Source organism: Hylaeus volcanicus, chromosome 2, assembly GCF_026283585.1.
Source record: "Hylaeus volcanicus isolate JK05 chromosome 2, UHH_iyHylVolc1.0_haploid, whole genome shotgun sequence".
NCBI lineage: Eukaryota > Metazoa > Arthropoda > Insecta > Hymenoptera > Colletidae > Hylaeus > Hylaeus volcanicus.
The window spans coordinates 26,355,500-26,367,451 of NC_071977.1; the positions used below are offsets into that span (position 1 = coordinate 26,355,500).

At 33.7% G+C, this 11,952-nt stretch overlaps 2 protein-coding genes across 7 annotated transcripts; both read left to right on the forward strand.

Moving 5' to 3' along the window:
• The first annotated feature begins 1,038 nt into the window (after window positions 1-1,038).
• On the forward strand, window positions 1,039-4,050 carry LOC128884757 (motile sperm domain-containing protein 2-like). Of its 2 annotated transcripts, XM_054138360.1 has the most exons (10): window positions 1,039-1,105; window positions 1,420-1,518; window positions 1,806-1,949; window positions 2,026-2,203; window positions 2,286-2,655; window positions 2,740-2,815; window positions 2,927-3,033; window positions 3,095-3,295; window positions 3,368-3,505; window positions 3,579-4,050. In XM_054138360.1, exons 2-10 carry the CDS (start codon window positions 1,437-1,439, stop codon window positions 3,756-3,758), a joined length of 1,476 nt encoding a protein of 491 aa, XP_053994335.1. In that variant the 5' UTR covers window positions 1,039-1,105; window positions 1,420-1,436; the 3' UTR covers window positions 3,759-4,050. The 2 variants fall into 2 exon arrangements, with proteins under 2 accessions (XP_053994335.1, XP_053994334.1); XM_054138359.1 differs by lacking the exon at window positions 1,039-1,105 and having other exon boundaries at window positions 1,252-1,518.
• Window positions 4,051-5,328: 1,278 nt separating this feature from the next.
• Window positions 5,329-11,952, forward strand: LOC128884756 (transcriptional repressor CTCFL). 5 transcript variants are annotated; one of them, XM_054138355.1, is made up of 14 exons: window positions 5,668-6,004; window positions 6,873-6,942; window positions 7,195-7,371; window positions 7,458-7,681; window positions 7,752-8,116; window positions 8,235-8,404; window positions 8,496-8,632; window positions 8,764-8,914; window positions 8,988-9,129; window positions 9,217-9,489; window positions 9,562-9,698; window positions 9,923-10,065; window positions 10,146-10,376; window positions 10,485-11,952. In XM_054138355.1, exons 3-14 carry the CDS (start codon window positions 7,242-7,244, stop codon window positions 10,542-10,544), a joined length of 2,163 nt encoding a protein of 720 aa, XP_053994330.1. In that variant the 5' UTR covers window positions 5,668-6,004; window positions 6,873-6,942; window positions 7,195-7,241; the 3' UTR covers window positions 10,545-11,952. The 5 variants fall into 5 exon arrangements, with proteins under 5 accessions (XP_053994329.1, XP_053994333.1, XP_053994330.1 ...); XM_054138354.1 differs by lacking the exons at window positions 5,668-6,004; window positions 6,873-6,942 and adding an exon at window positions 5,329-5,576; XM_054138358.1 differs by lacking the exons at window positions 5,668-6,004; window positions 6,873-6,942 and adding an exon at window positions 5,338-5,576 and having other exon boundaries at window positions 9,947-10,065.

Below are 11,952 nucleotides of genomic sequence, written 5' to 3' on the forward strand. Positions count from 1 at the left end.
AATGAAAAAAATCATCTATTTAATGACGATTTATAAAAAGCGGAATCGGTCATTAGAACAGATTCATCTGATAACGGTTAACTGTTAGTTTAAATTTCCTAGATCTTCAACTACTTTTTCAGCATGAATTTGTATATATAGATTCTTATTTCCTCATAAACATACAGGGTGTCCCAAAAGTCGGAGAGGAGCCGGAAATGGGGGGTAGCTGAGACGATTCTGAACAACAATTTCCTTTGCAAAAATGTCAGATGGGGCTTCGTTAAGGAGATATTAACCGAAAACCCCGACCAATCAGAGAATAGTTATTTAATGCAGAAATAATTATCAACCTTTTAGTAAGTAGCGTCATCTAGCAGCAATAGTGAGAACTATTTTCACTACAAACTTGGACATTTTACCACCGATGACGCCACTGCGACTAAATTACTTCTGATTACTAAAGTTCAGTGTAAGCCATTCAACTATATTAATAACTGTATACTTCAGTGAACATGAACTATTTATTTTAATTTGTCGCTATCTAGTTTTAATAAATTGACAAAGAAAATTGCTACTTACTGTAAGCGCCTTTTGAGCACTTGAGTTCCAGAATCGCTAGTTACGCTACTGTTCATGTAATTCGAAAAAGATAATTCTAAGATTTTTTATTATACGATTTCTTACAGCACTGTTCATATTAATTGCTGCTCTTTTGTTTGAGTAGTAAGAATATAATCTAGTTTATATAATAAATAAAATGGCAGTATTCAATTAAAAATGGCCTCTTTTTTAAGACTATTAATGAAAAGAAAATTACATTACTTTGAAAAAATATGAATTTTTTCACTAAAGAATTTTGACGTATCTGAATTAAAAAGAATTTTTTGAAAGTATCAATATTGATGCAGCTATAGGAAATTAATTACTTTCATCTATAAACGTAGGTGTAGACAAATTTCATAGAAAATTTACAAAAGGTTAATAAAATTTAATACTTTAATGTGTCGTAATTTCTTTTCATTTAAACTTCATTTATTTTGGCCAACTAAAATCCGAATGTTCTCGTTAGCGTGCACCGTAATGTGGAAATCAAACTTAAATAAAAATATGATTTGGTAAATCGGTATGTTGTAACCCGTTAGATAAAAACAGTTTATAAACCGTAATACGTATTTTGCAATGCTAAATATGTCAAATGCAGCGTTAACAAGTGTAATTAAACAATAATTCATATCCAAGCATGCTTATATATTTGCATGTGCGTTAACAGTGTTAACAGTCGTAAAGAAAGGCATATATGAATTGTATTACCACAATTTAGTCCGAATAGTATGCGCGTCTCTCGTCGCGCAGATCTGGCGTCCGGATAAACAATTAAGTATCTGGCTGTCGTATTAAATAGTTCATCGCCGGTAAATTTTCTTCTTTCGTCTCCAGCAGTTGGTTAATCGAAGATGGAAGTGCGGATGGAATTAATCTCAGAACTTCGTGAAAAATTTTTTAAAAAATTGGACGATGAAGGACCACCGGATCCTAGTGTGTATACTTTCTTTTCGTTTAATAAAATTTATATTTTCTTGTCAGCCGTATGTTCATAAAGCCATATGACTGAAATGACAGAAAGTAATTCTTGTTCGCCAAGATCAATGTCTTCTTAATTGTGCCATACAGACTGACAAATTAGAATAATTTCAAGGAATATTTATCAGATACTTTAAGTGCTACTTATATTTACGTATAAATTATTAAGTTACATCACATTTTTACATTATGGATGAAAATGCTTGCAATTCAAGTAATTTATTGATGGGATGTCATTTTAGGAGGTTTTCACCCTGCGGATATTGCCAAAATAATGGAGAATGACTGGTTAAGACGATTTTTAGAACATAACGAATGTAATATGATAGATTCCCTCAATATGTTATGGGAAACTTGCACGTGGAGAAGAAAATTTGAAGTACATGGTAAGCGTTTATAAATTGGAATGCATATTTTTTGAGTAATTTTCAATGGTATTGCATCAATGTTATATAATCGCAGAGATTACGGAAGAGACTATAAAAAGGGAATATTTAGAGGATGGAATATGTTTTATTCATGGTAAAGACAGAGAGGGTAAAGCATTGTTCATTATTAGATGTAAATTGCACACGAGAGGAAGTAAAGATTTTAATGAAATACGAAGAGTAATTGTGTATTGGTTTGAAAGATTAGAAAGGTAATGTAGTATAATTCATTTCAAGTTCAAACTCATATATTTATAGTCATCATAGTTAATCCTTTGCACTCTGCCATTTCAGACAAACCAATGGCGATCAAATTTCACTCTTCTTTGATATGGCAGACACTGGAATTATGAACATGGATATGGAATTAGTTAAGTACCTGATTTCTCTATGTAAAAATTATTATCCAAACTTTTTAAACTACATTATTATATTTGAACTGCCATGGCTATTGAATGCTACTTTCAAAATTATTAAATCATGGTTGCCACCAAAGGCACTTCCAAAAATGAAGTTTATTCACAGAAGCACCATCCACACATTTGTAGAGCCCAATGACATACTTACATGTTGGGGTGGCACCAATGATTATACCTTCAGATTTGTACCAGAGGCACAAAATAATATGGATGCTACAATGAATGGTAAACTTGATAATAAAAAGGTACATGATCATCTATAAACAAAATTTACTAATATTTATTGACAAACATTTTCGTGTAACTTTTTGGTTTTATTAAAATTTTAGGTACATTTTGCAGAAGGTTCCCCAATGACAGAACAGTCTCCTGATAATTTTGGAGATCAACCAAATGAAGATGAATGTAAGTAACATTACTTTAAAATAATTACTGGATTATATACTATAATTATTGCCTGTATAATACTATACAAAGATATACTGTTACTAATATATGATTCTTGATGTTTGATAGTGTTGTTTATCGATCCAAAGACAATTACATTTAATAAAAAAGAAACTGAACTTGTTGGCACGATTACACTCAGGAATATAAGAACAGAGAAGCCTCTGTCTTATAAGGTATTACACAATTTACAATAAGTGAACCAAATAATAAATACGTAATTATCGTACTTTGTAGATAAAAACAACATCGCCTGAAAAGTTCCGAGTACGACCAAGTTTGGGAGTTTTGTTACCTCAGGAACAGCGTACTGTTTCAGTCGTTTTGCAACCTGGATATAACGTACGCGGTCTTTTACACAACGATAGATTTCTAGTTATGTGCCTTCCATTGAAAGATGCAAATATGTCTCCTCAAGAATTAGCTACTCTTTGGAAGGTAATAATAATGCTTTCAACTTTTACAAAACATTGAATTTTCAGAGATTAATTGTCAATTTATTTTCTGTAGTCTGAAACGCCTAGAGAACAGCACAGATTACGATGCTGCGACGGTGAGAGTGAAAATAATGAAACACAAAAATCACATTCCATATTGTCGTCTGGAATGTCGGATAACGGCAGGACAGTAGATACACTTTTTTATAAAGTAAGAATAGTTCAAGTATCATACGAATAATATCGATATGCATTGTATTAATAAATAAAATGACAAATTGCAGATATCACAGTTGAAAGAAAGTAACGCAAAACTACATAACGATATCGTTACTTTGAAATATTTAGTATTATTTTCTATAATAATGGGAATTTTATTGGCTGTAATGGTTGTTTATATTTTAAGGATCGATATTCAAAATTCTATGGATCAAGAAGCTTGTCACATTCCACGTGGTATATAGGTTTTTGACTAGAAATTAATTCTACATGACACACATATAATAGAAATTCCTATTTTGTCATATTTACGTTTACGAAGTAATTCAAGTATGTCCTTTTTTATTTTTTCTGTTCATACGGTTCATTATTTTTTCGATGTTTTGATTATATCATTACATTAAGTATGTTTAGTTCCATAACACACAAAGAATGAGTTACTGGTAATAAAGGGATTTTTTATGTAACATATATTTAATATAGCAAGGAGGAAGATGTATTATTATTGCTATAAATATATATAACTGAATAGAATTATTTTTATAACGTTTTATTTTTACACGTTTTTATTTTGTATAGGGTAAAAATGATCTTTTTCATAACTATAAATTGTATTGATAGGGAAATTAGTTAATTTAAATTGTTGCATTACTCGTGTAATATGCCTAGAGATAACTTTGTTGTTGAATGTATATTATGTAACGTATAATTTATTTATTTTTTATGATACTTTTTTGTAACAAGGAAACTTTTATATCATATACATATATTCATAATAAAGTTCACCATTATTAATACTAAATTGACATTAGAAGAAAACAATAAGACAATTGTACGTTATATTTCATAGTAGGAATGATTAATAGTTACATTTATATGCGAATATTTTATTAGTATTGACTTTATATACTATGTTAATAAAAAATATATTTAATATATTTATAGTTAATGGGAATCATGCATTATTCAACTGCATAATTTTCTCTGATTTTATTGTATTGCAAAATGTACAAATTTCTATAATGCTCAATTCCGTAAGCAAGCAAAATTATTTCTTATATTATATGTATGTAAGTCACATTTAAATACTTAATATTTACAAAATTATGCAGTAATTTGAATACCACACAGTAAAATTACAAGATTCTTAGGAAGTAATTATTGAATCCATTTCTGTCAACATATGTAAATTATATAATTTGCATAGTATAAACTTCAAATTATCATACATCTTTCATTGATATCATTAAGCTCGAAAGTTTTCAAAATTCCGACAAAAACAATTTTACATAAATACTTAACCGTATGGTCTTATTTAAATGTATAATTCTAACTGTCGATCGTAAACGATCAACGATTATCCACATCAGTTGGAATCAATAGTTACTTCGATTAAATTTTATCCAATACTGGTTATAAGAACATGTCTTTAACAAACGAGTGATGATTTCCCCCTCTCAAAAAAATTCTGCATTTTTTCCCCTTCTCCGAGCACTACTTTCCCGCTCTTTTCAGCGTGGCGTCATTTTTGTTATCTTATTCAGTGCACATCTGCTTGTACGTGAACGTAGCAAAATGGTAACCTCGTCGCGGTGGAAATACATTTAACAGTAGAAATATTGGCATACCGAGATCGATCCAGGTGCCACGTATTTAAAGAAACATTTTTGTATTAAAAAACCGTAAACGTTAACGCATCCTCGAAGGAAAACTCTCGATCCAAGTTAGCGAGATAACGGAAGTTTTTAACGCCCGGAAGTATCTAAAACGACGGTTGTCCGGTGTAAACACGACGAGTGTGACGCGTACCATTGCGCAGCTATCGATGCGCAGCATTTGAACGTTCGCAGTTCGATCGGCCATATTGCTCTCCGGGTCTTACACAACGCCCTCACACGAACGATCGTGAGTTTACGGAGGTAAGCGATAATAATTTCGAGGTTTCTTGCTGCAACCGAGGCCTGGCGAAGCGTAGAAATACATTTCCGTGGGAAGAGAGACGATTTTCGGTGAAACTGAAGGGAACCTGTGACCACTAGCCGCGAGAAGAACGCGAAAGATCGGTGAGTTGTACGGAGCACGTAGCAGAACGGCCAGTATTCCCTTCCGTCGCGTCCTCCATATTGATGACAGCGCCGACGGTGATAATTTTCTGAAATTTTTGTCGTTAATGCCCCCTGTGTCCTGAAATCGAAAGCACCCGGCGTTGTCTTAAAAGCTTTCCGACAGAATGCGCAACTTCGGAGGCCCCGTTGTTCGACAAGGGTCCACGATTACGGAAACTTTGTTGGGCCGACTACGTATCTCCACGCGTTCCTTCGTCCATCGCGTCGCGATCACATTTTGCCTCATGGCGTTATCCTCGTTCGCATTACCCGCTGCGCGTGTTACATGGCGTACCGCGGCAGCGTGTGTCGCTCCTGTCAATCCCGTTCGACTTAACTACAGGGATACGCCGATATGCTGAATTTCGGTGATCGCCAACATTGTGGTCAGACTCGCCAATTTTCCTGCTCGCTCCCTCGTGAATGCGCCCGTCCGCTCTTTCGTACCGTCAAATTCTTCGCCCAGATATTGATTTCCCTCCGTAATACCCACGCAATCACGATGTCTCGTGCATTACCCTCCTCCACTCTGGCGGAACTCGCGTTCATTCGTATTCCCACATGTGTTTTGTACGTTCTGGATCGCAACAACACTTATATTTATGCATTATTTAGCTAAACAAGCATAATTTATACCTTGAAAGCCTCTCCGAATTTCCTTTTGGGACTGTTCAAACCTCTACTGTTTTCTATCGTATCGTATGTTTCCTGAACTGGTAGAGATAAAATGTTCTAATGAAAAGCATTTGTATGTTTTGCATTTCGTGTTTGTATAAAATGAGTAAAAAGAAAATGCATATATATATGTTTATGCCCATGTCTGTATGTTTTGAATTGTATTGTTACGTTACACTTGGGCATTCATAGTTAAGCAAGTACAGCTTAAGCAGTTTTACCTCCAATTTTACCTACGGCAGAGAATGAATTTCAATTTTAACCCATTTCACTTCTTAGATGTAGTATCAATAATTTATATCATTTTTTCTGTTAAACCTTTTGTCTTCCTCCTTTAATTCTCACGTGATTATGTCTGATTTATTACCACTTCTTCTGTGGTAATCCATTGCAACTAATGTTACTTGTATGTAATATGCTTGTATACTCTGAATTGCGAAACCATTGATGTTTACACATTCCTATCTAAACAAACATAGTTTAAGTCTTGAAGTACAAGGATCTGATAGGTTGTTTGAAACTCTATCTTTTTCAAAGCTTTTTAAAGGCATTATTTGGATAATAGTTAATTCCTTACAGGAGACTTTTCATTTATACTAAATAAGTAAAAGATGCAGAAGAGAAATTCCTTTTACAATTTTATAAATTGGTATGTTATAAATAATATTTCATTTTAATACTAACAATACTTCATACATAGAAGACTAGAACATTTAATGAAAACATTAAACTATGCTTGATTAACTATTATTTATTGGATTAATTTCTATAATGATAAGCAATATGTACTATGGACTTATGCAACCAGTTTAATATACAGTACATTATATATAAAAGTAGTATATAGATTTAACATTTTATTTGTATTGTACAATGAAGGGTGTTATCAATATTGTTTTAGACTATTGAGAGAAAGTACATTTAAATTGATGAATTAATGATCCGATCATGACGAGCAACGTAGCAACAATTAAGTTAGAAGAGGGGCAAGAATCTGTGACAGAGATACAAACATACTTGGAGACATTTAACAAAGAGATAGAGGGAGGTCAGGGAGAGCAACTGCAACATGTGCAATGTTAGTAATTTACAATGTATTAATGAGTTTCCTTGCATGTGCATAACAAAACATGTAAGCATTATTATTATTATACCACATTGCAGTGCAACAAGTGGAAGGATTGTCAGGTGGAGAAGAAGGTGGAACTTATTTTGTTGACCAATCTGGTCAATATTACTATCAAGCCAATAGCGATGAAACCCCTGTAATGACACAAGTGCAAATTCAAGAAGTAGAAGAAACTGATGCACAAAATGAAGGAGAGACATCTCAAGAAGAACAATATCATGAAATTGAAGAACTTGAAAATGTTGAAGGCGACGAAGATGTAAGAGAAAACGATTGGTTAAGTATTAGTTAAATATATGCTATTATTACAAAAATGGATTGATTCGCAGGGACAAGTTGCTAATAATGGAAACAATCAAGTTGTAATCAACTCTGGAGATGCATATCAAACTGTCACGATTGTACCATCCGATACAAATCCCGGCGAAGTTAGTTACGTGTTAATTGTTCAACAACCTGATTCGGAAGACAAAGAAAGCAGACCCGCGGAAAGGGAAGGAACAGAGGGTGAAGAAGGAGAAGGTGAACAGGACCTTACCGTTTACGATTTCGAAGACAACGAAGATAATGAAGCACCAGTGGAATCGGAGGCGGAAGATGATAAAACCAAAATTATTAAATTTCTACCAAAAAAATCCCAAACGGTTACTCAAGCTCACATGTGTAATTACTGTAATTACACCAGTCCGAAACGGTAAATTTATATAGCGTCTTATTATTTTTGTTTCCTGTTATTTGTTTGCTTAGCATAATATAGCTGAAGTAATATATTACCATTGCAAAAAAAAAAAATTTTAACCTGTATAACCCAGGTATCTGTTATCGCGGCATATGAAATCACATTCTGAAGAAAGACCACACAAATGCAGTGTCTGCGAAAGAGGATTTAAAACATTAGCTTCGCTTCAAAACCATGTTAATACACACACTGGGACCAAACCTCATCATTGTAAATTTTGTGACAGCGCGTTCACAACTTCTGGTGAGTAAAAATTATTTTTAAATCAACGGTTCTCGAACTTCACTTTCCCGTGGACTTCTCCGATAAAGGAAATTTTTGCATTGCTTTGCAGGTGAACTTGTTAGACATGTGCGATATAGGCACACTCATGAAAAACCGCATAAATGTCATGAATGTGATTATGCATCGGTTGAATTGTCTAAACTGAAGCGTCATATTAGATGTCATACAGGGGAGCGTCCGTATCAGGTACATCATATAATTACTTACGCTACTCGATACTTATACTTTTACTTACTACTCTCGACAATCATTCATTACACATAATCTGTAATGTCATTCGTATACATAGTATACAATGTATTTTCTCTGCATTGCAGTGTCCTCATTGTACATATGCAAGTCCTGATACATTTAAGCTAAAACGACATTTACGAATTCATACTGGAGAAAAACCGTATGAATGCGATTTCTGTCAGGCAAGGTTCACTCAGTCTAACAGTTTGAAAGCTCATAAACTGATACACAACGGTATGTCACTTTTTATGTTTATTTATAAGAGCTTTAATAATTAGAATGTTACTTATGATGTCGTATGTAACAGTTGGCGATAAACCAGTATTTCAATGCGAATTGTGTCCAACAACTTGCGGAAGAAAGACGGATCTCAGAATTCACGTACAAAAATTGCATACCTCCGACAAACCCTTGAAATGTAAACGCTGTGGAAAAACATTCCCAGACAGGTAAGTACGCGAGAAAAGTTGTGCGGTATAAATTACCAAATAGTATTTTATTTATAAACATAAAACACTATTTTTTTTGCATCGCAGATATAGCTATAAATTGCACAGTAAAACCCATGAGGGAGAAAAATGCTACAAGTGCGATTTATGCCCGTACGCATCAATATCGGCACGACATCTTGAAAGCCATATGTTAATTCACACAGATCAGAAACCTTATCAATGCGATCATTGCTTTCAGTCATTTAGACAAAAACAACTTCTCAAACGGCATTGTAATCTTTACCATAATCCCTCTTATGTTCCTCCTCCACCACAAGAGAAGACGCATCAATGTCCCGAATGTGAACGTCCGTTTAGGTATACAATTTTTTAAATTCACAATCCTACATAAAAGAAAGAACAAAGTTACTTAACAAATTCATTATTTAGACATAAAGGAAACCTCATTCGACATATGGCTGTTCACGATCCAGAATCATCCCTCCAAGAAAAGCAACAGGCGTTGAAGATGGGTAGACAGAAGAAAATCCAAATCATAGATGGACAGAGAGTCGAAGTTATGACAGGTTAGACCTCGTTACTTGAAAATGTTGAATTTATTTAATTCGCTTATATGTGTACAATTCTTAACTACTCGAGTTCATCATTTCCGACGTGGTATCTAATATTCGATGAATGATGTAGATTATCGACACACATATGGTGAATGACTTGTAATCACAGGGACACTTACGATGTGATCTGTATACAGGTCATTGACTAATATCCGCGTGTTATGTTATGAAAACAGGTGATTTAGCTTCTAAACTTAAAGGTTACGAAGAAGAAGAAGAAGAAGACGAAGATGACATGATGGCAGTCGAAGGAAGTGACGGTCAACAATACGTCGTATTAGAAGTTATTCAACTAGCCGATAACCAAGGAACTGATCAGGTATGCAATTGTACACCGCGTTAAATACTTGCGTACAATATTTATGTATAAATGTCTCACGATCTTGTTCTTTCGTGCAGATGGCTGTCGTAGCGAGCGAAGACGGAGACTTGGTAATGCAAGACCCGTTAAGTCAAGAAAGTGGCATTGTAACCGGTACAGGGGAAGAAGGTGATGAAGCGGAAGAAGAGGAAGACGTAGAAATTGACGAACTGAAACTGGAATCAGCGGCTGCTAAATCTGCCTCTCAAAACACGCAAAGCGATCCGAAGTTACAGAAAGAAATGGAAACCTGCTTTGGTTTTGACGAGGTAAATTATTTTGATCTTTAAATATTAATTTCTTAATCTTTTGATACATTTGTTATTATCTTTTGAAAATACGGTTCCTTATTTGGTATGTTTATTGCAATATTACAGGAGGAAGATGAAGAGGAAGAGGCCAACAGCAATATAAATATTTTGCAGACAATATCGTAATAAGAACGAATGCGAAAGAACACCTACTTACGTAATAGTCAAATGTTTTATCTTTATCACAGTGTCAGTGTACATACTGTGTGAGTGCAGTGTACTACTATGATATTTAAAAACTGTATGGCTCCAATGGAGCTATCTTCCCGGGGGCTAGAATGGTCCACATACATGGTACAAGAACATTTTTTGCCACTAGTGCATTAGATGTACGTAATAATTTATGAAGAAACAGTAGTTTTGTGGTTTAGTGAAATATCAAGCGAATGTACAATTATAATAATGTAAAATATTGTTTTACCTTATTATCAGTGAAAAATACTATCTTCTTTGAAAAAGCAACGTAAACCGACAAATGCACGTTAACAATGAGACATAACTATATTAGTAATATAGGTTGGCATAATATTTTTAAACAAGTTATTTAAAAACTTAATATAAAAGCACAGCGCGTACTAAGATGTCTAAACCAACTGGATGTCGGTCATTCTTGGAATGTGGATAACAAAGATGAAGTTACAAAATGAAGTGAGGCTGCAGTGTAAATAAATGCTTATTATAATACCTCATTTTAGAGACAAAACCGTGTTCGATGAGTGATTAGAAGGAAGAAAAGAACGCTGAATCGATCGAATTTTACGGTGTATAGCGTGACTAACACAGTATATACATAAGTATGTATATAAGAGTCAGTAGTAACGGGAAAATTATTAAAGTTTTTTCGTTCAACTGAAAGATGTTACATTCGTGATTGTATATACGTATTTCATAATAATAATAGTAATAAATTGTCATTTTACAAATAAGTACCTACAAATGCTATTAATAATTATGATTATACGAAACCGAACTTTTTGTTCACAGATAGATGTATGAATGGCAGAAAATAACTTTATGCTGAGTGTAATGTTAAGGTCACCGGTGTGTTTGTAATGCTTATTTCTTTTCCATACCATTTCTTTGAACAAATGTTGGCACTGAAACACAGGACTTGTAGAATATTCTGCTTTTACAGATTATATTTGTAATAAATTAAATATAATTCCAGTGAATCTGAAATATTTCACGTTGATTCAATCTGTAACAGTTTACTATGTAATACACGGTTGTGCGACATCCAGATATTGCAATTTTATCATCCGTACGAATTACACGATTTTTCAATTATGCAATTGTGTTATTAGCGTGAACGTAATCTTACACACAGTTTTTCGTACATTGTTGGTTGTAAGTTATGCTATGTAACTCGGAATATGTATTGTAAAAATACTGTAAAATTTTTTACACTCCATCTGTAAAATTGTAATTGAATGATTGATAATCATTGCGTGCGCTTCGAGGCGAGGCACTTTCATACATTATCCCAAAGAAAAATGGTGTAGCGTTTTCTCTATAATAAATGTTATGTCATCGA

Bases quoted from the DNA above. Each gene is read 5' to 3' on its own strand.
- LOC128884757 (XM_054138360.1), top strand. From the start codon at position 1,437: ATGGAAGTGCGGATGGAATTAATCTCAGAACTTCGTGAAAAATTTTTT. The intron at 1,519-1,805 runs GTGTGTATACTT...ATGTCATTTTAG, and splicing joins TGAAGGACCACCGGATCCTA to GAGGTTTTCACCCTGCGGAT. The intron at 2,656-2,739 runs GTACATGATCAT...TTAAAATTTTAG, and splicing joins GTAAACTTGATAATAAAAAG to GTACATTTTGCAGAAGGTTC.
- LOC128884756 (XM_054138354.1), top strand. From the start codon at position 7,242: ATGACGAGCAACGTAGCAACAATTAAGTTAGAAGAGGGGCAAGAATCT. The intron at 8,915-8,987 runs GTATGTCACTTT...CGTATGTAACAG, and splicing joins TCATAAACTGATACACAACG to TTGGCGATAAACCAGTATTT. The intron at 9,130-9,216 runs GTAAGTACGCGA...TTTGCATCGCAG, and splicing joins GGAAAAACATTCCCAGACAG to ATATAGCTATAAATTGCACA.